At 44.0% G+C, this 24,215-nt stretch overlaps 1 protein-coding gene across 1 annotated transcript in view; it reads right to left on the reverse strand.

The window, feature by feature from the left end:
* LOC137424305 (receptor-type tyrosine-protein phosphatase delta) overlaps positions 1–24,215 on the reverse strand; it is a 413,851-nt gene that overhangs the window by 204,724 nt on the left and 184,912 nt on the right. Inside the window, exons 14-15 of the mRNA XM_078772183.1 lie at positions 23,955–24,148; positions 13,785–13,805 (exon numbers count right to left, since the gene is read on the reverse strand). Coding sequence (XP_078628309.1) covers positions 13,785–13,805; positions 23,955–24,148 — 215 coding nt within the window. The remainder of the gene's footprint in view (positions 1–13,784; positions 13,806–23,954; positions 24,149–24,215) is intronic.

Raw genomic sequence — 24,215 nt, forward strand, 5'->3', positions numbered from 1 at the left:
CTCAATCTGGCTTCCCATACTCATCTGTACAGCTGCCTGTAGCTGCGCAATGAGGGCCTGCATGTCAATCGGCTGCATGTTAAAGCCCGCTGATACAGCCGGCTCGGCTACCGCACGCTCGTGCGAGGCGCCTTTTTGCGCGCCCGCTACTTCGTGCGTGACGGCGCTATTTTGCGAACCTGCCGCCCTCACTGCTTCGCTCTCCTCTTGTCCCTCAATTTGGTCCTGGATCGACCCTACCTCACTCTCCTTTACCGGACCCCAGCCGTCTTGATCCGCCATAGCGCGACTTGCAAAATTCGAGTTTCGTAAAACAAAACAAATTTCGGCCGCTCCAAATTTTGACCAAATTTTTTTTTTCCTCTATTCGTTTTTTTTTTTCAAAATTTGGTCGGGCCTCGAATCTCACTCCCAGACACCAATTGTTACAGACACGACTTTGATGTTAAAGTGGGCCGAGCGGAATGGCCGTCGTGTCCGCACAAATTACCCGACTATACTCGACGTTGACGAAGTCGCGCTACGCTGGCTCAATAAGAAAAAGAAGACACCCGGCTGGATTACAATCACACAATACGACACCAGGGGTTCAGTTCTCAAGACCTCCGGAGGAGGTTATATTAAGGCGGAAAAGGTTAGATTACAGGGGCTAGAGGTATATTACAGGAAGACAGGCACTTAGACACACTCTTATATTAACCCCGGACAGACGACAGACACACGGGACAAAATGCTGACTCACACGGGGATTGATGGCAAGGAAAGGCAGGTAGCGATGGCTCAAGGTGCACTCTTGGCTCAAGGCAGAATCGACTCGGTCCGGTCCAGAGATGCGGGGAGGTATCGTCGCGCTGGGGGTGGCGGTGGCTTCTCTCTCCAGTCTCCAAGCTGAGGCGCATCTCTCCTCACATCCGGCGCGTGGCCGCGTATATCCGGCGGGGAGTCACACGCCCTCGGCTCGTTAGCTCCGCCTCGTGGAATCGGCACGTTGCTTCTCATTGGGTGCGTGCGGGGGGGGGGTTACTGGCTCCGCCCCTGACGAGGAGCTGACAGCCAGCCCCTTCGGGGTAACCCCGTGGAGCGCATGGTCTGGAGCTAATCGAGCCGGTGTGAGGACGCATCCTCCCCCGCTCCGCCGCCATCTCCTCTGTTGTTGTTGTAATTGTTGTTGTAGTTGTTGTTATTGTTGTTGTTTGGGGAAGAAGATGGGAGGAGGTATGGGAAAGGTCCTAAACTCACTACTGATGCCATATAATCACATTCTGGTGCAACGAAGAGTCATAATTAATGGAAACGAGGCCTTAACTGACATAGATTAAGAATAACTAGGAAGATGTCCGAAAGTTGTCTACGTGTGGTGCGGTGGACCTGGGCACGACATTTAATGGGGGAATAAGGGGAAGGTCGGCTCTACTGATTGTTATTTACATGCAATGGGACTAGGGAATGGGGGATTGGGGAAAGTTGGGGAGTATCGGAGAAAATAGGGGAATATTTACAAGCGGATATGGAGGCCAAATTCCATATTCGCAACAATATATATATATATAAAACACAGTTTGTGTGTGTGTGTGTGTGTGTGTGTGTGTGTGTGTGTGTGTGTGTGTGTAATGTTACCGATAGACTCCTAAACGGAGAGGCTCACGTACTTGATATTTGGCACAGACATGGCCATTGAGCCTGGGAAGAACATGGCCGACCTAAAAAAAAATATTTCATAATATTTTTTTACCATATTTTTACCTCAGCGCATTTCAGCGAGGAATATTATGCACGGAATCTGACCGGTGGCAGAGCAGCGCGCTGATTCACTCAGAGCGATCACATGATGTTTCTTGCCGCCATTAACTCAGTTGCGCATTCGCACGTATTACAGAGCGAAAAGCGATTGCATTTTTTCACATTTCAGCGAGGAACATTGCCATTCACACCACAGAGGTTTTTTTTCCTTTCATCTTTCGATCCATATTTTTTTTCAGCGAGGAATATTATACGCGGAATCTGAATCGGTGGCAGAGCAGCACGCTGATTCGCTCATTCGCGCTCATTGATGACGATCACGATCACGTGATGACGTGATCACGAATGATGTTCGTGACGTGATCACGTGATGTTCCTTGCCACCATAAACTCACAGCAAGTAGCATAGATTTTAGCATGATTAGCATTTAGCATGATTTAGCATAATTTAGCATCGATAGTAGCATGTTTCACATAGATTTTTTTTCAGCGAGGAATATTATACACGGATTCTGACCGGTGGCAGAGCAGCGCGCTGATTCGCTCAGAGCGATCACGTGATGTTCCGAATAAGCACAATCAATTGAGTGTGCCGCATGAGTCTGCAATAAGTGTTTAAAGTAAAGTTTAAAAAAATAAAAAATGTTAACGTGCCGTTGTTAGCCGATTCATGTATAGTTTGTGTTGTATTTAGCTGTGGCTGAGCTAAGATGGAGCTGAACTTCAGAGTCATTGACTCTGGTATCCTTTGACCTCTTAATCACCTTGCTCCATTGCGACAAATCCAAGTAATAAGCGCATCGGCAGGTAAATCCACCGGAGCGAGGTGAAACACCTCTCAGGTTGAAATAATGTGAGTTATTCCATCACCGCCGCCAGTTGGCTTCACTTTTCACGGAGTATGAGCGTTCTATATATTTTCAATTCAGTGCGCCCGACTCGCTCACGTACTTGATTTGTGGCATAGACATGGCCATTGGGCCTTCACGGTGTAATTTGTGCGAGGCTTTTGTCCGAGTGAGCTTGAGTCGAGAGGGCGAATGTATGGGTTGGGAATGTACGGGTCTCCCTTCCCCCATCCGGCAACGCCGGTACTGGAGGGCGTCACAGGATTGGTGAGTCACAAAAATCCGCTTCGTGCTCTTGCGAAGATTCAGGACGATGTCGCGATTGTTGTGCTGCTCTCCGACCATGAGAACTGCAACGTCATTGTTGACTGGCCCTCCCCTCCTCCCCCTCCCCTCTCCCCCTTCCCTCCCCCTCCCCCCTCCCACCCCTCTCCTCTCCCATCCCTCCTCTCCTCCCCTCCCCCCCTCCCCCTCCCCCTTCCCCCTCTTCTCCCTCACGTTTATACATGGAATGCCGGGTACTTCCCCCCCCTCTTCTCCCCTCCCCCCTCTCCTCCCCTCTCCTCCCCCCCGTTCCCCTCCTCTCCTCTTCCCCCTCCCATCCCCTCCCCTGCCCGGCAATGCCGGGTACTTCTGCTAATATATATATATATATATATATATATATATATATATATATATATATATATATCCATGTTTTGGGAAGTTTAGCCATTTTGATGTATTAACTCAGGAAATGTTAACTTCAAAATGGTCCTGTTTAAATGTACACCATACGAGGGGTGATGCATTGCCCAATAAATATCTAGTGTTTAAGGTGAAGCACTTGCATTTTAAACCTTCTGTATTCTCTGGGTGAAGCACCAGTGAGGCCTTGAGAAAGAGAGAGGAGTGTTGAGAGTGGTATTGTCAGTCGACACGTGGTGTTATCATTGCTGTACCCCCAGGTGGAAGGACCCTTTGACTGAGTTGGAACCCACAGCTTAGTTGGAGCGCACAGTTTAGTCAGTGCTGGCGGCTGAGAGCAAATGTCGTCAGTCGAGTATCAACTTGTGCTTGAGTCAGAGCTGTCAGTATGAGCTGGGTACGAGGCACGTGGGTTGACGATGAGTTAGCATGAGCCATGTGAGAACTATTGCCCTGACCAGCATGCCCCACGTTGTGCCTACTGATACCTCTGCAAAGGAAGGACCACAAAGGACTCCTCCCTCCCCCATCTGTCTCATTCTCATATTGTATTGACTTATTGGCTGTGTGCTTCTTTACGAGTCTGGCATGATACCTTATTTATTTACATGAGTTCCGTCCTGGTCGTCTATCCTTTCCCCATTGATCAGTTTGCTTTATTGTGTCCACTTGCTGTTGTCGAATCAATACCACATATTTTTAAACTCACGTCGCTTTGGATTTTGAGTTGCGATTGGGCCTCCAGCATGAGTAAAATACTGATAGAGGAATAAACACTCTAAAAGTGTTGACACGCAAATCAAATTATTTAATAGTACTCCCACCATGTTGCAGTTCGCCACGCGTGCACAAACCTCTCACTTGGCATCTTTCACATTTCATCCCCAGTGTGTCAGATCCAGTCCCTTGGGGTTTGACCAGTTTTGATACAAATTGATGTCCGGAATAGAGATCAAACCATCGACTAAAATTCACTTTGTTATAACTGATGTTCAAAAGTCAGGCAATCTCAATTTCACTTTGTTACAATTGGCACTTGGTCGTAAATGAGGCAGATTGCCCCTCATTAAAATATTAATTTGTTGGTGTCAGGAAATTTTTTCATTTGGATTCCAAAGTGAGTAAGGTATCAGTCTAAATTATTTTTTGTTAACCTAATTTGGGTATTAATAGTTTTTGTTTTTTTTAAAGAAAATAAAACACTATGGAGGATGCCTGTGATCCAAAGAAAGATGGCCATTTGGTTGAAAATAGGGCCAGCAGGACTGACCAGGAAATGGTGGCCACACAAGATAAAACGTCAGCCGACCAGCGGCAAAGGGCATGCAGGCGAGAGAAAGTGGCAGCTGACATCAAAATCCGCATGAGGGTGTGGGTAAAATGTTGGTGGATCCCTGGAGTCAGAAATGTCCAGGGTGGTGGTTGGTGCAGCACTGGGGGGAGAGACTGGAATGGGCCCTGTGGTGAAATTTTTTGTAGATATGCACATGATAGAGCCATGGCCTACTCTTGTATTAAAGTTCATTGTAGGTGAGTGCCTAATGCAATAAAGTGCCTGCAGGTCCTCTATCATTTTAGCCTCTAATGATTATGAACAGTGGGTGAGGTAACCTGGCAGAGTAGTGTGACGATGTAGAAGAGCAGGCAGTGTTTTTCACATCGGCGGATGAGGATAAAGAGTTTAGTCTCCAGATAGGGGATTCCTGGGTTGAAGTTCCTCCCAGTGGGGTATGTGAGCACGTGTGAGTGGGAGTGTGAGTGCTGTGGGCACTGGTAGGTTTGCTGAGCAAATGGGTGGAATTAAATGCCACTGGATAGATTGAGAACAGGTGGTTTCGATTTGTTTAGGCAGGATAGGAGCCTACAAAGACTAAGACTGCTGAACAGGGCTCAGAGGACACCTGGGCATGACGCCAGTGTTTGCAGCAGCCCTTATAAGTATATAGGTTGGTTGTCCTTATAAGGTTGGTTGTCCAGATTGGTTGTCCAGACCTTATAAGGTTGTCCAGATCGACTGGACAACCCTCCCATCTACTTTCTCAACAATCCTCTCCAAGAAGTTCTGTTGCTCAAGCTTTTGGGTCTCACCATCTGCCATGATCTTTCTTGGGAAAACCACATTTCCAAGCTGGCCTCCAAAGCCAGTCGCCGACTGGGCATCCTCCGTCGTGCGAAGTCCTTCCTAGGCACACCTGAGCTCCTCACCACATACAAGGCTTTCATCCGCAGCTCAATGGAATACTGTTCTCCCCTATGGGTTGGTGCTCCTGCCTCACACCTGGCTCGGCTTCACGCTGTTGAATCCAAAGCTTTCAGAATCATTGGAATCTCCCGCGATGAAGCTATCTCTGAGGGCCTTTCACTCACTCACCGCAGGCAGGTAGGTGGTCTTTCTGTCTTCTACCGACTCCTCTCCGGCCTTGCTCCCCCAGCTCTCTCTGTGCTCTGTCCCCCAAATATTCCTACAGGTCGCACAAGATCTGCCAGCCACCCTCTGATGGTTAAACTGCCAAAATCTCGGCTCTCTGCTCACCTTCACTCTTTCATTCCTCTTTTCTCCCGCCTCTGGAACAAACTCCCACACTCACTTCAATCACACTCCTCCCTCCAGGTCTTCAAAACAGCTGTTCACCACCATCTCTTATCTTTCCCCATCCAAAACCTTGATCTTTTCTACCCCCACTAATTCACCCCAGATCCACCTTGTTTGAAATTCCAACTTCTTTCCTGGAAGTCTTGGCAGTGTCCATATGTTTTATACCTCTCCCACCCCCCCCCCCCTTCCCATGCCTCCCCCCCAAAGCCCTCTCCCTCCCACAGTTCTCTCGATGTCTCCATGTCTCTCGGTCCCTGCTCTCAAATGTTGTGTTTGTGTCCTTCCCCCTCTCTCCCCATATTGTCTACCGCTCCCGATGTTATTTGTTTTGTGTGTCTGTTTGTCTTTCTGTGTGATTAATGTTCGCTCTTTCACGAGCCTCGATCTTGTATACAAAAAAAAAAAAAAAAAAAGTATAAATAATATATACTGGCTACTGAATAATGTATACTGGCTTGACCATTCACCAAAATATGAGGCAGGCAGATATCTGGTGAGGGTATTACCTCCTGATAGAATACGAATGTCTTGTCAGTTAGGTTTATGAGGTTGGTTTGCATGAAGAATATATCTATATTATAATAGCCGTAGATGATTCTGTCTGTCTGTCTGTCTATCTGTTGGGTGTCTGTCCGGGGTGTGGCTTACTCGGTTTGCAGAGTAGCTCCACCCATAGCTCCACCCATTCTGGGAGTGGCTATAAACAAATATCCACCATTTTATTAACTCGCATAGCTTTGAGTCCTGTTTTGTAGGCCCGTGGTGTCTTGCTCTCCCCCAGTTTTATTTCAAATCAAATTCGATAAATCATTTCATTTTTCACAGTCGCTAACATAGTTTTAGACTCGGTTGAAAAAAAACGGGAAGAAAATCCGATGAAAGTTGCCGTTTATAGAACGAAATGAATTCTCAAAGGCCTGTAACTTCAAGGCCATTGAGTCTCTCTCACGCCTTTATCTCCAATCTAACTCACCATATGATTTCATTTTTATCGATGGTTTTACTTTTAGACTCGGTGTCAGCAATAATTGAGAACAATCCACACACGCGGGAAAATGCAGAGATATATTTTTTAAAATCGCGTCATGGTGTATCATACACCGCCCAACATGACACCGCCGGCAATGTGTCGATATATATTAAAAATTCGCTTTTGCTTTTCCGTTATGATATATTACTATTTCGTTTGATGATAGTCGTCACAAAAACGTCAACAATGATGCCGACATATATTTCTTCGTTTTTATTTCATTCAACATATTAGCCGGAAGTAAAATATGTTTCAGGAAATTACCGAGAGATATTTCTTCGTTTTTTTTATTAGTTATGTGCGCATACACTTTAAATAGGTTTATTTGAAATCTTTAATTTTCCACAAACATTCCACACACGCGGGAAAATGCAGAGATATATTTTTTAAAATCGCGTCATGGTGTATCATACACCGCCCAACATGACACCGACGGCAATGTGTCGATATCTATTTTAAATTCGATATATCATTTCATTTTTCACAGTCGCTAACATAGTTTTAGACTCGGTTGAAAAAAAACGAGAAGAAAATCCGATGAAAGTTGCCGTTTATAGAACGAAATGAATTCTCAAATGCCTGTAACTTCAAGGCCATTGAGTCTCTCTCACGCCTTTATCTCCAATCTAACTCACCATATGATTTCATTTTTATCGATGGTTTTAGAGTCGGTGTCAGCAATAATTGAGAACATTCCACACACGCGGGAAAATGCAGATATATTTTTAAAAATCGCGTCATGGTGTATCATACACCGCCTAACATGACACCGACGGCAACGTGTCGATACATATTAAAAATTCGATATATCATTTCATTTTTCACAGTCGCTAACATAGTTTTCGACTCGGTTGAAAAAAAACGGGAAGGAAATCCAATGAAAGTTGCCGTTTATAGAACGAAATGAATTCTCAAACGCCTGTAACTTCAACTTCAAGGCCATTGAGTCTCTCTCACGCCTTTATCTCCAATCTAACTCACCATATGATTTCATTTTTATCGATGGTTTTGGACTCGGTGTCAGCAATAATTGAGAACATTCCACACACGCGGGAAAATGCAGAGATATATTTTTAAAAATCGCGTCATGGTGTATCATACACCGCCCAACATGACACCGACGGCAACGTGTCGATATATATTAAAAATTCGCTTTTGCTTTTCCGTTAAGATATATTACTTTTTCGTTTGATGACAGTCGTCACAAAAACGTCAACAATGATGCCGACATATATTTCTTCGTTTTTATTTAATTCAACATTATTAGCCGGAAGTAAAATATGTTTCAGGAAATTACCGAGAGATATTTCTTCGTTTTTTAAAATTAGTTATGTGCGAATACACTTTAAATAGGTTTATTTGAAATCTTTAATTTTCCACAATATAATTTACTTGCCATTTATCATTTGATGATTACGAGACAAATTCCTCTTGAGGATCGTGACAATTCATGCGCTGCGTGGAAACTTCTATTTCCAAAATGAATGAGACGATCGATGAAGAACGCAGACTTGAACAGGATGCAGCAAGAAAACGAATGAGACGGGCGAACGAGTCCATCGACGAACGTCAATGCAAACTTGCGGGGTCACCCGTGGGAATCCCACGGGCATGGATGTGTGTGACATTTCGACATATTGAGTTAGATGCTGCACATTCATTTTTACAAAATGGTTACTGGCAAGTCATCAGATCCAGAAATGGTGTAAAAACCACCGTTTAGAGGCCATTTTTCCCCGCAAAGCGGGGGTTGGCCTTTTCGGGGACCGTGGTAGTTGTTGTTTTTTTGTCCCCTTTTTGAAGCAATGTTTTACGGCCGGATGCCCTTCCTGACGCCAACCCTTTTTGCCGCCTTCAACGACAAACAGGGAATTACCAGTGAACTGGTACTCAATTAGCCGACCTCGGAAGGATGACAGGCTGAGTCAACCCCCCTGGCATTAATTCGGCGATCGACCGAGATTCGAACCCAGGATCCTAAGCCGGCACCCTAGCCGCTAGCCCAACACCAGAAATGGTGTCATGAACACAATTTATTTACGCACAAGCACAAAAGCAAGACGGGCCGATTTCCGATTCCGACGGGCCGACGGGCGAGACGGGCCGATTTCCGATTCCGACGGGCCGATTTGGAGCAAGAAAAAGAACGAGACGGGAGAAAAAGGAGAGAAACGAGACGGGGAAAGCCGATTGGAGAGGCGAGTGAGGCGCGATTGGAGAGGAGTGTGAGGCGCGATTGGAGAGGAGTGTGAGGCACGATTGGAGAGGAGTGTGAGGCGTGATTGGAGAGGAGTGTGAGGCACGATTGGAGAGGAGTGATTGGAGGGGAGTGTGAGGCACGATTGGAGAGGAGTGTGAGGCACGATTGGAGAGGAGTGTGAGGCGCGATTGGAGAGGAGTGTGAGGCGCGATTGGAGAGGAGTGTGAGGCGCGATTGGAGAGGCGTGTGAAGGATTGCAGAGGAGAGGAGTGTGAGGGATTGGAGAGGTGAGGGATTGGAAAGGAGAGGGATGTGAGGGTTTGGAGAGGAGAGGAGTGCTAGGTGGAGAGAGGAGAGTGTCAGGTGGAGACAGGAGAGTGTCAGGTGGAGACAGGAGAGTGTCAGGTGGAGAGGAGTGAGGGGTCACATATTATGTGAAATAACTAAATTCACACCATTTCTGGATCTGATGACTTGCCAGTAACCATTTTGTAAAAATGAATGTGCAGCATATAACTCAATATGTCGAAATGTCACACACATCCATGCCCGTGGGATTCCCACGGGTGACCCCGCTAGTCTATATTATAATAGCCGTAGATGCTTCTGTTGGGTGTCTGTCCGGGGTGTGGCTTACTCGGTTTGCAGAGTAGCTCCACCCATAGCTCCACCCATTCTGGGAGTGGCTTCATATAATTATAAATCCACCATTTTATTAACTCGCATAGCTTTGAGGCCTGTTTTTGTAGGCCCGTGGTGTCTTGCTCTCTCCCAGTTTTATTTCAAATCAAATTCGATATATCATTTCATTTTTCACAGTCGCTAACATTGTTTTAGACTCGGTTGAAAAAAAAACGGGAAGAAAATACAATGAAAGTTGCCGTTTATAGAACGAAATAAATTCTCAAACGCCTGTAACTTCAAGGCCATTGAGTCTCTCTCACGCCTTTATCTCCAATCTAACTCACCATATGATTTCATTTTTATCGATGGTTTTACTTTTAGAGTCTGTGTCAGCAATAATTGAGAACATTCCACACACGCGGGAAAATGCAGAGATATATTTTTAAAAATCGCGTCATGGTGTATCATACACCGCCCAACATGACACCGCCGGCAATGTGTCGATATATATTAAAAATTCGCTTTTGCTTTTCCGTTAGATATATTACTTTTTCGTTTGATGACAGTCGTCACAAAAACGACAACAATGATGCCGACATATATTTCTTCGTTTTTATTTCATTCAACATTATTAGCCGGAAGTAAAATATGTTTCAGGAAATTACCGAGAGATATTTCTTCGTTTTTTTTATTAGTTATGTGCGCATACACTTTAAATAGGTTTATTTGAAATCTTTAATTTCCACAAACATTCCACACACGCGGGAAAATGCAGAGATATATTTTTTAAAATCGCGTCATGGTGTATCATACACCGCCCAACATGACACCGACGGCAATGTGTCGATATACCGTATATTAAAAATTCGCTTTTGCTTTTCCGTTAAGATATATTACTTTTTCGTTTGATGACAGTCGTCACAAAAACGACAACAATGATGCCGCCATATATTTCTTCGTTTTTATTTCATTCAACATTATTAGCCGGAAGTAAAATATGTTTCAGGAAATTACCGAGAGATATTTCTTCGTTTTTTTTATTAGTTATGTGCGAATACACTTTAAATAGGTTTATTTGAAATCTTTAATTTTCCACAAACATTCCACACACGTGGGAAAATGCAGAGATATATTTTTTAAAATCGCGTCATGGTGTATCATACACCGCCCAACATGACACCGACAGCAATGTGTCGATATATATAAAAAATTCGCTTTTGCTTTTCCGTTAAGATATATTACTTTTTCGTTTGATGACAGTCGTCACAAAAACGTCAACAATGATGCCGACATATATTTCTTCGTTTTTATTTCATTCAACATTATTAGCCGGAAGTAAAATATGTTTCAGGAAATTTCAGGACGGGGAATTTCTTCGTTTTTTTTATTAGTTATGTGCGCATATACTTTAAATAGGTTTATTTGAAATCTTTAATTTTCCACAATATAATTTACTTGCCATTTATCATTTGATGATTACGAGACACTTCCTCTTGAGGATCGTGACAATTCATGCGCTGCGTGGAAACTTCTATTTCCAAAATGAATGAGACGCTCGATGAAGAACGCAGACTTGAACAGGATGTAGCAAGAAAGCGAATGAGACGGGCGAACGAGTCCGTCGACGAACGTCAATGCAAACTTGCGGGGTCACCCGTGGGAATCCCACGGGCATGGATGTGTGTGACATTTCGACATATTGAGTTAGATGCTGCACATTCATTTTTACAAAATGGTTACTGGCAAGTCATCAGATCCAGAAATGGTGTAATGAACACAATTTATTTACGCGCAAGCAAGAAAGCAAGACGGCCCGATTTCCGATTCCGATGGGCCGACGGGCGAGACGGGCCGAGGGGCCGACGGGCGAGACGGGCGAGACGGGCCGACGGGCGAGACCGGCGAGACCAGCCGATTTGGAGCAAGAAAAAGAACGAGACGGGAGAAAAACGAGAGAAACGAGACGGGGAAAGCCGATTGGAGAGGCGAGTGAGGAGCGATTGGAGAGGCGAGTGAGGAGCGATTGGAGAGGCGAGTGAGGAGCGATTGGAGAGGCGAGTGAGGAGCGATTGGAGGGGCGAGTGAGGAGCGATTGGAGGGGCGAGTGAGGAGCGATTGGAGAGGAGAGTGAGGAGCGATTGGAGAGGCGAGTGAGGAGCGATTGGAGAGGCGAGTGACGAGCGATTGGAGAGGCGAGTGAGGAGCGATTGGAGAGGCGAGTGAGGAGCGATTGGAGAGGCGAGTGAGGAGCGATTGGAGAGGTGAGTGAGGAGCGATTGGAGAGGCGAGTGAGGAGCGATTGGAGAGGCGAGTGAGGAGCGATTGGAGAGGCGAGTGAGGATCGATTGGAGAGGAGAGTGAGGGATTGGAGAGGAGAGTGAGGGATTGGAGAGGAGAGGAGTGTGAGGGATTGGAGAGGTGAGGGATTGGAGAGGAGAGAAATGTGAGGGATTGGAGAGGAGAGGAGTGCTAGGTGGAGAGAGGAGAGTGTCAGGTGGAGAGAGGAGAGTGTCAGGTGGAGAGGAGTGAGGGGTCACATATTATGTGAAATAAATAAATTGTGTTCATTACACCATTTATGGATCTGATGAATTGCCAGTAACCATTTTGAATGTGCAGCATCTAACTCAATATGTCGAAATGTCCCACGGGTGACCCCACTATATTTCTTCGTTTTTATTTCATTCAACATTATTATCCGGAAGTAAAGGTTCACATGTTCATTTCACGTGTGCAAAAACAAACTCCATTTCACGTGTGCATGGACATGTAACACAGACGGGAAATTGCTAAGAGATATTTCGTTCGAAGCAATTCTACACCGCCCAAACAAAATATTTCACCGATACACCGAGCGAATTTCAGCGAATTTCAGCGAATTTCACCGAGTTTCAGGAAATTACCCAGAGATATTTCTTCGTTTTTATTTCATTAGTTACTAGCAGAAGTACTCAGCGTTGCCGGGCGGGGGAGGGGGGGAGGGCACGTACACTTTAAACATGTATATACATGTGGGATGTGGGATATATACATGTGGGACGTGTGTGTGTGTGTGTGTGTGTGTGTGTGTGTGTGTGTGTGTGTGTGTGTGTGCGTGTGTGCGCGCACGCGCGTGCATATATATATGTGTGTGTGTGTGTGTGTGTGTGTGTGTGTGTGCGTGCGTGCATATATGTGTATGTGTATATATATGTCTGTGTGTGTGTGTCTGTATGTGCATATGTGTGTGTGTGTGTGTGTGTGTGTATGTGTGTGTGGGTGTACATGTGTGTATGTGTATATATATGTGTGTGTATATGTGTATGTGCATATGTGTATGTGTGTGCATGTGTGTCGGTGTACATGTGTGTGTACACATGTGTATGTGTGTGTATATATGTGTGTATGTGCATATATGTGTGTGTCTGTATGTGTATATATGTGTGTCTGTATGTGTATATATATATATGTGTGTGCATGTGTGTGGGTGTACATGTGTGTGTACGTGTGTGTGTGTGTATGTATGTATATGTGTGTATGTGTATGCATGTGTGTGTGTGTGTGTCTGTGTGTGTATATGTGTATGTGTCTGTGTGTGTATATGTGTATGTGTGTGCATGTGTGTGTATCCATATGTGTATGTGTGTATGTGTATATGCATGTGTCGGTGTACATGTGTGTGTACGTGTGCGTGCATGTGTGTGTGTATGTGTACGTGTGTGTGTGTGTGTGTGTGTGTGTGTGTGTGTGTGTGTGTGTGTGTGTGTGTGTGTGTGAATAAGAGAGAGACCGAATTGTGAGATACAGAAATGAAAAAACGAGGTGTGTGTGTGTGTGTGTGTGTGTGTGTGTGTGTTATTGTGAAACAGGTGCAGCATCTAACTCAATATGTCGAAATGTCACACACGTCCATGCCCGTGGGATTCCCACGGGTGACCCCACTAGTATATATATAATTTGAGCAGATGTGAAAAAATGGCCCAAATCATTCCATCTTATAAAGAAGCTGAGCAAATGCTAACAAGTCCGTTTTTGAAAAAAGAAGAGATTTGCATTGTGATCATGCAATGATCAACTTACATATTCCATCGAGGGATTCAGCTGCACAGTGTTCCGCAGGAGCAGTGCAGATAGAGCAGTGTTTCAGTTTGATTGAGCCCAAAATGGTTTGGAAATCAGGAAAGGAGGAGAAAAAGAAATGAAAAATATATGAGCAATCCCAAAAAAAAGTCTTCCTGAAAGTTCTCAAATATGCAGTTCTTGATGCAAGAGAGCAATTTATGTGGAACAAGGAACACCTACATATTACATTTTGTATGAGGAAGGGGAATTGGGGAAGAGGTGATTTCGACTGACACATATTCAAGTGTTAAATACTTGTACAATGAGGAAGAATAATTTATATGGCAGTGATTATGTGAAAATATGAAACGTACTCATACATTTGAATATTGATGATTTATTATTATTATTATTATTATTATTTTGTATTCAGTCTGTGGCTGCTCGTTACATCATTGCTGGGAGCGTGGCAGTGCCGCTGACACAGTGCCCACTGTTTCCAGTCAGCTGGTAATATCAATGGAATTAATTTCAATTTGATAAAAAAAACAAGTACAAAAAGTTTTAATTAAAACAAAAGCCGCGTCGATGTTACACAATGCCTAGATGCAGCTGTGCCTATAACGTCGATGTTATAGGCACAGGACATTCCTATTGATTCGATTACTTGATGTTATTTTTGTGCAAAGTGAAAATATATCTCGGCAATTTCCCGTGTGTGGCGACGAATTTTTAATATATCTCGGCATTTTCCCGTCTGTTATTTCAGGCGGTGTATGACTGACCATGCCGCGAGTTAAAAAATATATATCTCGGCAATTTCCCGTGTGTGGTGACACGTGAACGAAGCTATGCTCCTCTCTCCACATTATTGTGACGACGTATAAATTAAATATTTCATCGTGACGATTGTCATCAAATGGACGAATTTTTAATATATCTCGGCATTTTCCCGTCTGTTATTTCGGGCGGTGTATGACTGACCATGCCGCGATTTAAACAAAATATATATATATATATCTCGGCATTTTCCCGTCTCTTATTTCGGGCGGTGTATGACTGACCATGCCGCGATTAAAAAAAAAAAAAATCTCAATGGACTTGAAGTTACAGGCCTTTGAGAATTCATTTCGTTCTATAAAGGGCAACTTTCATCGGATTTTCTTCCCGTTTTTTTTCAACCGAGTCTAAAACTATGTTAGCGACTGTGAAAAATGAAATGATATATCGAATTTGATTTGAAATAAAACTGTGTGAGAGAGGAAGACACCACGGGCCTACAAAACAGGCCTCAAAGCTATGCGAGTTAATAAAATGGTGGATATTTGTTTATGTGAAGGCTCTCCCAAAATGGGTGGAGCTATGGTTCCCAGAATGGGTGGAGCTTTGAGGTTTTGTCTTCTCTGCAAGAACAAGAACAAGAAGAAGAAGAACAACAACAACAGCAGAGGGCACTCTATGAGCAGCGTCTGCGACACGGCTAATAATCTTTTGTCACAATATGGGGTCCAATAGGATGGTGCAGTGGGTGCACACTACATTTGTGCTATCTCATGTCGGGTATATTCACTACTCGACTATCAAATGTCAGATTGTCATTTTGCGGGCAGGGCCGTACTGGGCCTCATCAAGTGCATCTGCCTCGTGTTGATGTTAAACTTGGCATCCCGTCTGCTGTCATTAATTGGTACAAGTTAAAGATCCCACGGTGTCTTTTGTGAAGAGTAGACGAGTCATGAAGAGTAAGGAGTAAAATGTGAAGAGGAAAGCTGAACAAATTACAAATTCTGTCCAAATCAGCTGCAATTGAATGCTGGCCAGCTGGTTTGTGAAATACTTGGCCCCAAAACAGCTGATCACACAAGAAAGTGGGAATAATTGGGATGGCTAAAGTAGTAGTAGTGGGGGCAGAGGGCATGGAAGGAAATTGATATAGTGACCATCATATAATCCTTATTTTATATTTTCCTTAAAGTTATTTTATTGACTGTTAGCAGTTTATACACAGTTTGTAACTTTGTACACACATCATAAAGAGTGGTGTGTAGTAGGTGAGATATTCACCAGCATCCTGGCAAAATTCCAGATTCCTGCTCTAACCTACAGGATGCAATGCATCAGTATGTGGCACAGCCGTACTCACAGGAATACCAGCCCACAGCTATATGAAATGATGATGATGAAGGGTTTTTTTTCCCAAATTAAAGTGTTGCTTTGACTAAGGTGAATCATGGATTATTGGTTCCAATGTGTAATAAGTACCAGAGGGGGAGAGAGGAAGACAGGAAGAGGAAGGGGAGTTAAACTGATGCTTATGCAACTAGATGGTATTCATAGAATACTTACCCTGCGCAGTCAACTTGGTGTGAGCCAACTCTTCTATTTTTGAACGTTTTTTTTTTTTGATCCAATATGGCTGCCAGACCACGTGAGCGATGACATCATAAATTTATATTCTCTAAATAATTGTTGCATAGATCATGCTCAATAAATTTCAAACTGATCAGATTAAGCATTGTCCCTGTCAAATTATGACGTCATAATTATGGCACCAATGACGTCATCGTTAACAACACCTATTCCCCATATTGAGTTATTTACAAAGAGCCACGTTTCAATTTTTTAATGCTGACACGGCACACACTTTACTTTACTGAAATGCAGACACAAATATTATATTTTCGTCATAAATCGTCGGAATTTCGCCAAATCTGTTTTGGTCGTGTGTTAATATACCCCAGCGATTGACAAATCTGAAATCAGAATTTTATTTGAGGTCAAAATGACCCCGCAAGGTCGCTCCATACTTTGCCTGCTCGTCATGGGCAGAGTGATAATATTAATTCATGCCCACTTTAGAAGACTCTTCTTCTTCACGCAATAACAACTCCTAGCTTCCAGACTGTACATTCAACCATCTTGAAATTTCGCAAAACGTGTTACACTTCATGACCTGGACAATAATATAAAGTTTCACGTCTATCAATGAAGGGGTTCAAGAGTTATAAATTTCTAAATATTTTCACTTATGTATATATATATCTGCCAAACCACGTCACCTATCGCAAATTCCAAAAAGTCCTTTTATCAAACTGATATGCTGAACACATCTGTGAAGTTTCCCCTCGATAGGATCAAAAATGAGGGAGGAGCTAGGTTTTAAAAGCATGCTTAAAAACGTCATAACTCCGAAAACACGTGATGCATGACGTCATGCTCGCTGACTTTTTTGTTCGTTGTGGGTATATGATTCTGCCTGCAAAGTTTGGCCTCGATCTGTTGTTGTTTTGGAGAAAATTTGATTTTAGTGGTTTTTCAGGCTTTTCACTCAAAACAATATGGCGTCCGAACCACGTGACCTACGACGTCATTATAATTTTATTTCTGCATCAATTTATACAGAGAAGATGCTCAAGAAATTTCATCCTGATCGGAAAAAGTTTTTTACTTGTCGAATTATGAAGTCATAACGGCAGCACCTATGACGTCATCATTCACATATGTTATTCCGCATGGAGAGTTCTTTGCAATGAGACCTATCTCAATTATTTATGTGCAGCGGTTTTTGAGATAGAGGTGCAAAGTTTTTTGGTTTTTCCAAGATGGCGCCAGTACCACGTGATCTGTGACGTCATAATATTCACTAAAATATTCTACAGGAGGAGGCCCTCCTATGGTGAAAATTTCATGTCAATCGGACCAACGGTTGCCAAGAAAATGAATTTTTAAAATGCAGACATGTACGCAATCGTGCGAATGCTTAACCCTGCCTTTCGCTTCGTGAGCGCAGTAATGATGAAGCCAGAATAGAGTGGGGGCAGGTGTGGGGGTGGGGGCAGGTGTGGGGGTGGGTTAGGGGTGGGGGCAGGTGTGGGGGTGGGTTGGGGGTGGGGGCAGGTGTGGGGGTGGGTTGGTGGGTTAGGGATGTGTGGGTGGATGGGAGGGGAAAGAGTGAGTTGTGAACTACAAGTTTTTCTCTCTTTGTGCACATAATTATATAAATGGCTTCTTGAAGAATACCACTGACAAAGTGTGCTCTTTGAGATCTAAACAAGTGAAATTCATATTTTACATTTATCACTAGATAGCATCAGCAAAGCATAACCTCGTCCAAAACATATTGCTCTATATGATCACATTATCACCTGGTTATCCAAACAGATCAAGGGGAACAATAACAAGAGAGGGAGGAACACACCAGCAGGTTTCGGGACAAAATAGAGAGACTTGCCCAAATAAGGAAAATTGGGGAAGAATGAGGGAAAGGGAGGATGCGCAGCTGTCTTGAAGATCTTGGGGGAAGAATGAGATTGGGTAGTGTGTGGAAGTTGGTTCCACAAGCGGGCGCCTAGCAAGGTGTGAGGTCGGCCGGAAACGGAGAGGAGTCGGTAGAAGACAGAAAGACCACCTACCTGCTTGCGGTGAGTGAGTGAAATGCCCTCAGAGTTAGCTTCATCGCGGGAGATTTCAATGATTCTGAAAGCTTTGGTTTCTACAGCGTGAAGCCGAGCTAGGTGTGAGGCAGGAGCACCAGCCCAGAGGGGAGAACAGTATTTCATCAGGCTGCGGATGAAAGCTCTGCATGTGGTGAGGAACTCAGGCTTGCAAGGATGGACTTGAGGCTGCCCAGTCGGCGATTGGCTTTGGAGGCCAACTTTGAAATGTCGCTTGCCCAAGAAATATAATGGCTGATACTGAGACCCAGGAGGTTGAGTGACTGAACTTATTCAAGAGGATTGTTAAGAAAGTAGATGGGGGTGCTGTAGAGAGACAGAGAGACAGAGAGACAGAGAGACAGAGACAGAGACAGAGACATAGAGAGAGAGAGAGAGAGAGAGAGAGAGAGAGAGAGAGAGAGAGAGAGAGAGAGAGAGAATTTGCGTGTGGAATTTGGCAGGAGTGAAAGACATACTCCAAGCGTTGAACTGGCTTGTGATTCTAGCAAGAGGTGAAGTGAGAAATGAGGCTGCTGCCTGCCTATCTGAAGGATAGGGGATGTCACGGCAGAGGGTGGTGTCATCAGCAAAACAGATAAAATTTGGCCAGTTAATCCAATGACTAGGTTAAACTGACAAGTTAAACTGACAGACTTTCACAGTTGACAGACTTTTTCACATCGGTGGATATAGCCACAGAAGTGTGACAGGCACCGATTGGATGAAATCAAGGACAATTGTCGAGGATAATGTGAGACTTTTCTTCAACATCTGCAACAAAGTTTCAAAAAAATGGCTCTTGAGATTTCTTATGATTTCTGATGCCAATCTACCGTTGCTGTCTCTAAACTGACCATTGGTATTTCCTCTCCGGTCTGATAAAGGATTACCTGAACACAAGTGAAGGGTGGCCGTGTTAGTAATGTAATGGACGCACAAATCTGCAGACTTTAGCATTATGCTGCAGGATGATTATCCTTGAACAGCATTCAAAAACTGCAAAGTTTGAACTTTGGCCATCATTGAATGGCCTTGCACCACAGACGTTTGATTCGAGTCCACAATTGATGGTTATTGAACCAAACTCTACTCACATTCCCTCTACCTTGCAAATCAAACCTCAAGGGCATTAATACAGCAGTAATCGATGTCTGTAACTTGATCCTACAAGTCAATGACTGACGTTAAGAAACCTTCTTTTTTTTCTTAAGAAATTTCCTGCATCCACTTTTGACTGAATCATTCATCTCTGTTAATTTATTTCCTTTACTCCTGTGCGAAGTAACGCATTTGCCGATCAACCCGTGGAAGTCTTTGAAACAGAATGCCGTCCTGGTGGAAATAGGTTGGCAATTATAGCAAAGGCTTGTTGGGCCTAATAGCCTCTTTGCATATTGAAGTTGTTTGTAAGGGAACAATTAATTAATTATTATTCTTTTGAAATTTTCCTATTATTATTATAATAACCCAGCACACTTTGTAACATTAGCAGCCCTTGTACACTAGCACAGCTCTACATGGAACCGTATTCTTACCGTGGATGTAATAATTGTACACTAGCGCAGCTCTAGATGGAACTGTATTCTTACCATGGATGTAATTGTACACAAGCACAGCTCTACATGGAACTGTATTCTTACCGTGGATGTAATTGTACCCTAGCGCAGCTCTACATGGAACCGTATTCTTACCGTGGATGTAATTGTGCACTAGCGCAGCTCGACATGGAATTTTATTCTTACCGTGGATGTAATTGTACCCTAGCGCAGCTCTACATGGAACCGTATTCTTACCGTGGATGTAATTGTGCACTAGCGCAGCTCTACATGGAACCGTATTCTTACCGTGGATGTAATTGTGCACTAGCGCAGCTCTACATGGAACCGTATTCTTACCGTGGATGTAATTGTGCACTAGCGCAGCTCTACATGGAACCGTATTCTTACCGTGGATGTAATTGTGCACTAGCGCAGCTCGACATGGAATTTTATTCTTACCGTGGATGTAATTGTGCACTGGCGCAGCTCTACATGGAACCGTATTCTTACCGTGGATGTAATTGTGCACTAGCGCAGCTCTACATGGAACCGTATTCTTACCGTGGATGTAATTGTGCACTAGCGCAGCTCTACATGGAACCGTATTCTTACCGTGGATGTAATTGTGCACTAGCGCAGCTCTACATGGAACTGTATTCTTACCGTGGATGTAAATGTGCACTAGCGCAGCTCTACATGGAACCGTATTCTTACCGTGGATGTAATTGTGCACTAGCGCAGCTCTACATGGAACCGTATTCTTACCGTGGATGTAATTGTGCACTAGCGCAGCTCGACATGGAATTTTATTCTTACCGTGGATGTAATTGTGCACTGGCGCAGCTCTACATGGAACCGTATTCTTACCGTGGATGTAATTGTGCACTAGCGCAGCTCTACATGGAACCGTATTCTTACCGTGGATGTAAATGTGCACTGGCGCAGCTCCACATGGAACTGTATTCTTACCGTGGATGTAAATGTGCACTAGCGCAGCTCTACATGGAACCGTATTCTTACCGTGGATGTAATTGTGCACTAGCGCAGCTCTACATGGAACCGTATTCTTACCGTGGATGTAATTGTGCACTAGCGCAGCTCTACATGGAACCGTATTCTTACCGTGGATGTAATTGTGCACTAGCGCAGCTCTACATGGAACCGTATTCTTACCGTGGATGTAATTGTGCACTAGCGCAGCTCTACATGGAACCGTATTCTTACCGTGGATGTAAATGTGCACTGGCGCAGCTCCACATGGAACTGTATTCTTACCGTGGATGTAATTGTGCACTGGCGCAGCTCCACATGGAACTGTATTCTTACCGTGGATGTAATTGTGACGTTTTCCCAGAACTCGAGCAGTCGATGCTTGGTTGCTGAGAAATGAGGCTCTTGCCAGCTCATTCAATCGCAAATTATTTTTGTAGAATTTATGTCGAAGAGTAAATTTGAAATGAAAACTATGTCGTTTCAGCAATTGAAGAATGTCCGACTTTAGTATGGCAGCTAAACTAAACATTCTTTCAGTTACATTTTCGATACGAAATGTGGAAATTAAGTGGATTTTTTTTCATTAGTTTATTGGTACTTTGAGAATTTTGCCAGAAATATAGAACGGATTTTGCTTCAAAATGGACGCCACTTTGCAGGAGGACTAAATAAAGTGGATTCAGAAAGTATTCAGGCCCCTTCACTTTTTTCACATTTTGTTATGTTGCAGGCTGCTGCTGAAATCGTTTAAATTCATTTTTTCCCTCATCAATCTACATTCAATACCCCATAATGACAAAGAGAAAACAGGATTTTATAAAGTTTGGCAAATTTATTAAAAATAAAAAACTGAAATATCACATTGACTTAAGTATTCATACCCTTTGCTATGACACTTGAAATTTAGCTCAGGTGCCTCCCATTTCTCTTGATCATCTTTGAGATGTTTCTACACCTTGATTGGAGTCCACCTGTGGTAAATTCAATTGATTGGACATGATTTGGAAAGGCACACACCTGTCTATATAAGGTCTCACAGCTGACAATGCATATCAGAGCAAAAACCAAGCCATGAGGTCAAAGGAACTGCCTGCAGAGTTCAGAGACAGGATTGTGTCGAAGCACAGATCTCAGGAAGCCTACAATAAAATTCCTGCTGCATTGAACGTTCCCAAGAGCACAGTGGCCTCCATAATTCTAAATGAAAGAAGTTTGGAACAACCAGGACTCTTCCTAGAGCTGGCCGCCCGGCCAAACTGAGCAATCGGGGGAGAAGGGCCTTGGTAAGAGAGGTGACCAAAAACCCGATGGTCACTCTGGCTGAACTCCAGAGATCCTGTGTGGACATGGGAGAAACTTCCAGAAGGACAACCATCACTACAACACTCCACCGATCTGGGCTTTATGGCAGAGTGGCCAGACGGAAGCCTCTCCTCAGTGAAGACACATGAACGCCCGCTTGGAGTTTGCAAAAAAAAGCACCTAAAGGACTCTCAGACTGTGAGAAACAGGATTCTGTGGTCTGAGGAAACCAGGATTGAACTGTTTGGCTTTCATCTGGCCACTCTGCCAGAAAGCCCATATCGGTGGAGTGTTGCAGTGATGGTTGTCCTTCTGGAAGTTTCTCCCATGTCCACACAGGATCTCTGGAGCTCAGCCAGAGTGACCATCGGGTTCTTGGTCACCTCTCTTACCAAGGCCCTTCTCCCCCGATTGCTCAGTTTGGCCGGGCGGCCAGCTCTAGGAAGAGTCCTGGTTGTTCCAAACTTCTTTCATTTAGAATTATGGAGGCCACTGTGCTCTTGGGAACCTTCAATGCAGCAGAATTTTTATTGTGGGCTTCCCGAGATCTGTGCTTCAACACAATCCTGTCTCTGAGCTCTGCAGGCAGTTCCTTCGACCTCATGGCTTGGTATTTTGCTCTGATATGCATTGTCAGCTGTGAGACCTTATATAGACAGGTGTGTGCCTTTCCAAATCATGTCCAATCAATTGAATTTACCACAGGTGGAATCCAATCAAGGTGTGGAAACATCTCAAAGGTGATCAAGAGAAATGGGAGGCACCTGAGCTAAATTTCAATTGTCATAGTAAAGGGTATGAATACTTATGTCAATGTGATATTTCAGTTTTTTCTTTTTAATAAATTTGCAAAACTTTCTAAAATCCTGTTTTCTCTTTGTCATTATGGGGTATTGAGTGTAGATTGATGAGGGAAAAAATGAATTTAAACGGTTTCAGCATGAGGCTGCAACATAACAAAATGTGAAAAAAGTGAAGGGGTCTGAATACTTTCTGAATGCACTGTATATCTTACAGTGTGGAATACTCGATTTTGGGATGTCTAGTCTGGGTTCGATTACTGCCTCGAGTGTAAACTGTCGTCCTGGTGCTCCGAGGACAAGGGATTGCATCAATGAATATGCAATCCTCGGATAGGGACATGAGGCTGAGTGTCCCATCTGCTATCATTCGCTCGCGGAGTGTTTTGTGGTGCCTTATTTGGTACACAATATCGAGGCTCGTTTAGATGCTAGAACATAGAAGATCGGGATGTGACAAAACAAAAGGAACATGGAAAAGGGGGTAGGTGGGACGCACCAACAGCAAGGTTGTGGGAGATTTGGAGAAGTAATGGATGAGGGGAAAAATGAGGTCCAGGGGAAGACACAGGGGGTGAAGAAGATGGATACAGACACACACTCTCAGGAAGGAACATCTGGAAACCTGGAAAGAAGTGAGCTTGAGGAGTGTTTAATGCGGTGGTAGAAAGGATCATGGTTTTGGATAGGGGATGATCTAAGGTGGTGACTACCAACTTGAAGTCCTGCATGGAGTTGTGAGATTGAAGAGACTGAGGAATTGGTTTTACAAGTGTGAAAAAGAGGAATTAATAAGTGGAGGTGAGCATGGATTCTGGAGAGCGCCTCCTCTTTGCGAAGGCCTTACAAAACAGTAGACATTTCTATGCCCCCAGTATCCTGGTCAACGTCCGAATTCCTGCTGTAACCTATAGACCGTGTGATGGAATTGTGATCGATTATAGAGTTAGTCCTCACATACGGAGACAGCATTGAGAAAACCAACCCTCTGGAGCCGACGAAGGACGACAACGATGCCGAACAACAAATGCATCATAATCACGTGATAATTGTCCTAGAACAATAATGTAACATACCAGCGAGGAAAGTGTATTACCTCAACAGATAATTGTATGTTACCTGAGGGTGAGGAAGTGCGAGGATGACCTCGCTAGCAGACTGAGGGAAAGTTGCTGTGGCTCGGGGTGCATAAAGGATCCGGAATGCGCTGAGGGGAACCAGAGATTCGAAGCGTGCAGGTGCACGCCAGGTCACCCTCACAGCTGAGGAATTAACGGCCTCCAGATCCAGGTCACGAGGAGATCCACGTGGAGCTGAAGAAAGTTGGAGAGTCAGACACATAACCTTTCTAGTTCCTCTCTGCAGATATCCGTCACCGCT

This window comes from Myxine glutinosa, chromosome 1 (assembly GCF_964187855.1).
Source record: "Myxine glutinosa chromosome 1, kmMyxGlut1.1, whole genome shotgun sequence".
Lineage (NCBI taxonomy): Eukaryota > Metazoa > Chordata > Myxini > Myxiniformes > Myxinidae > Myxine > Myxine glutinosa.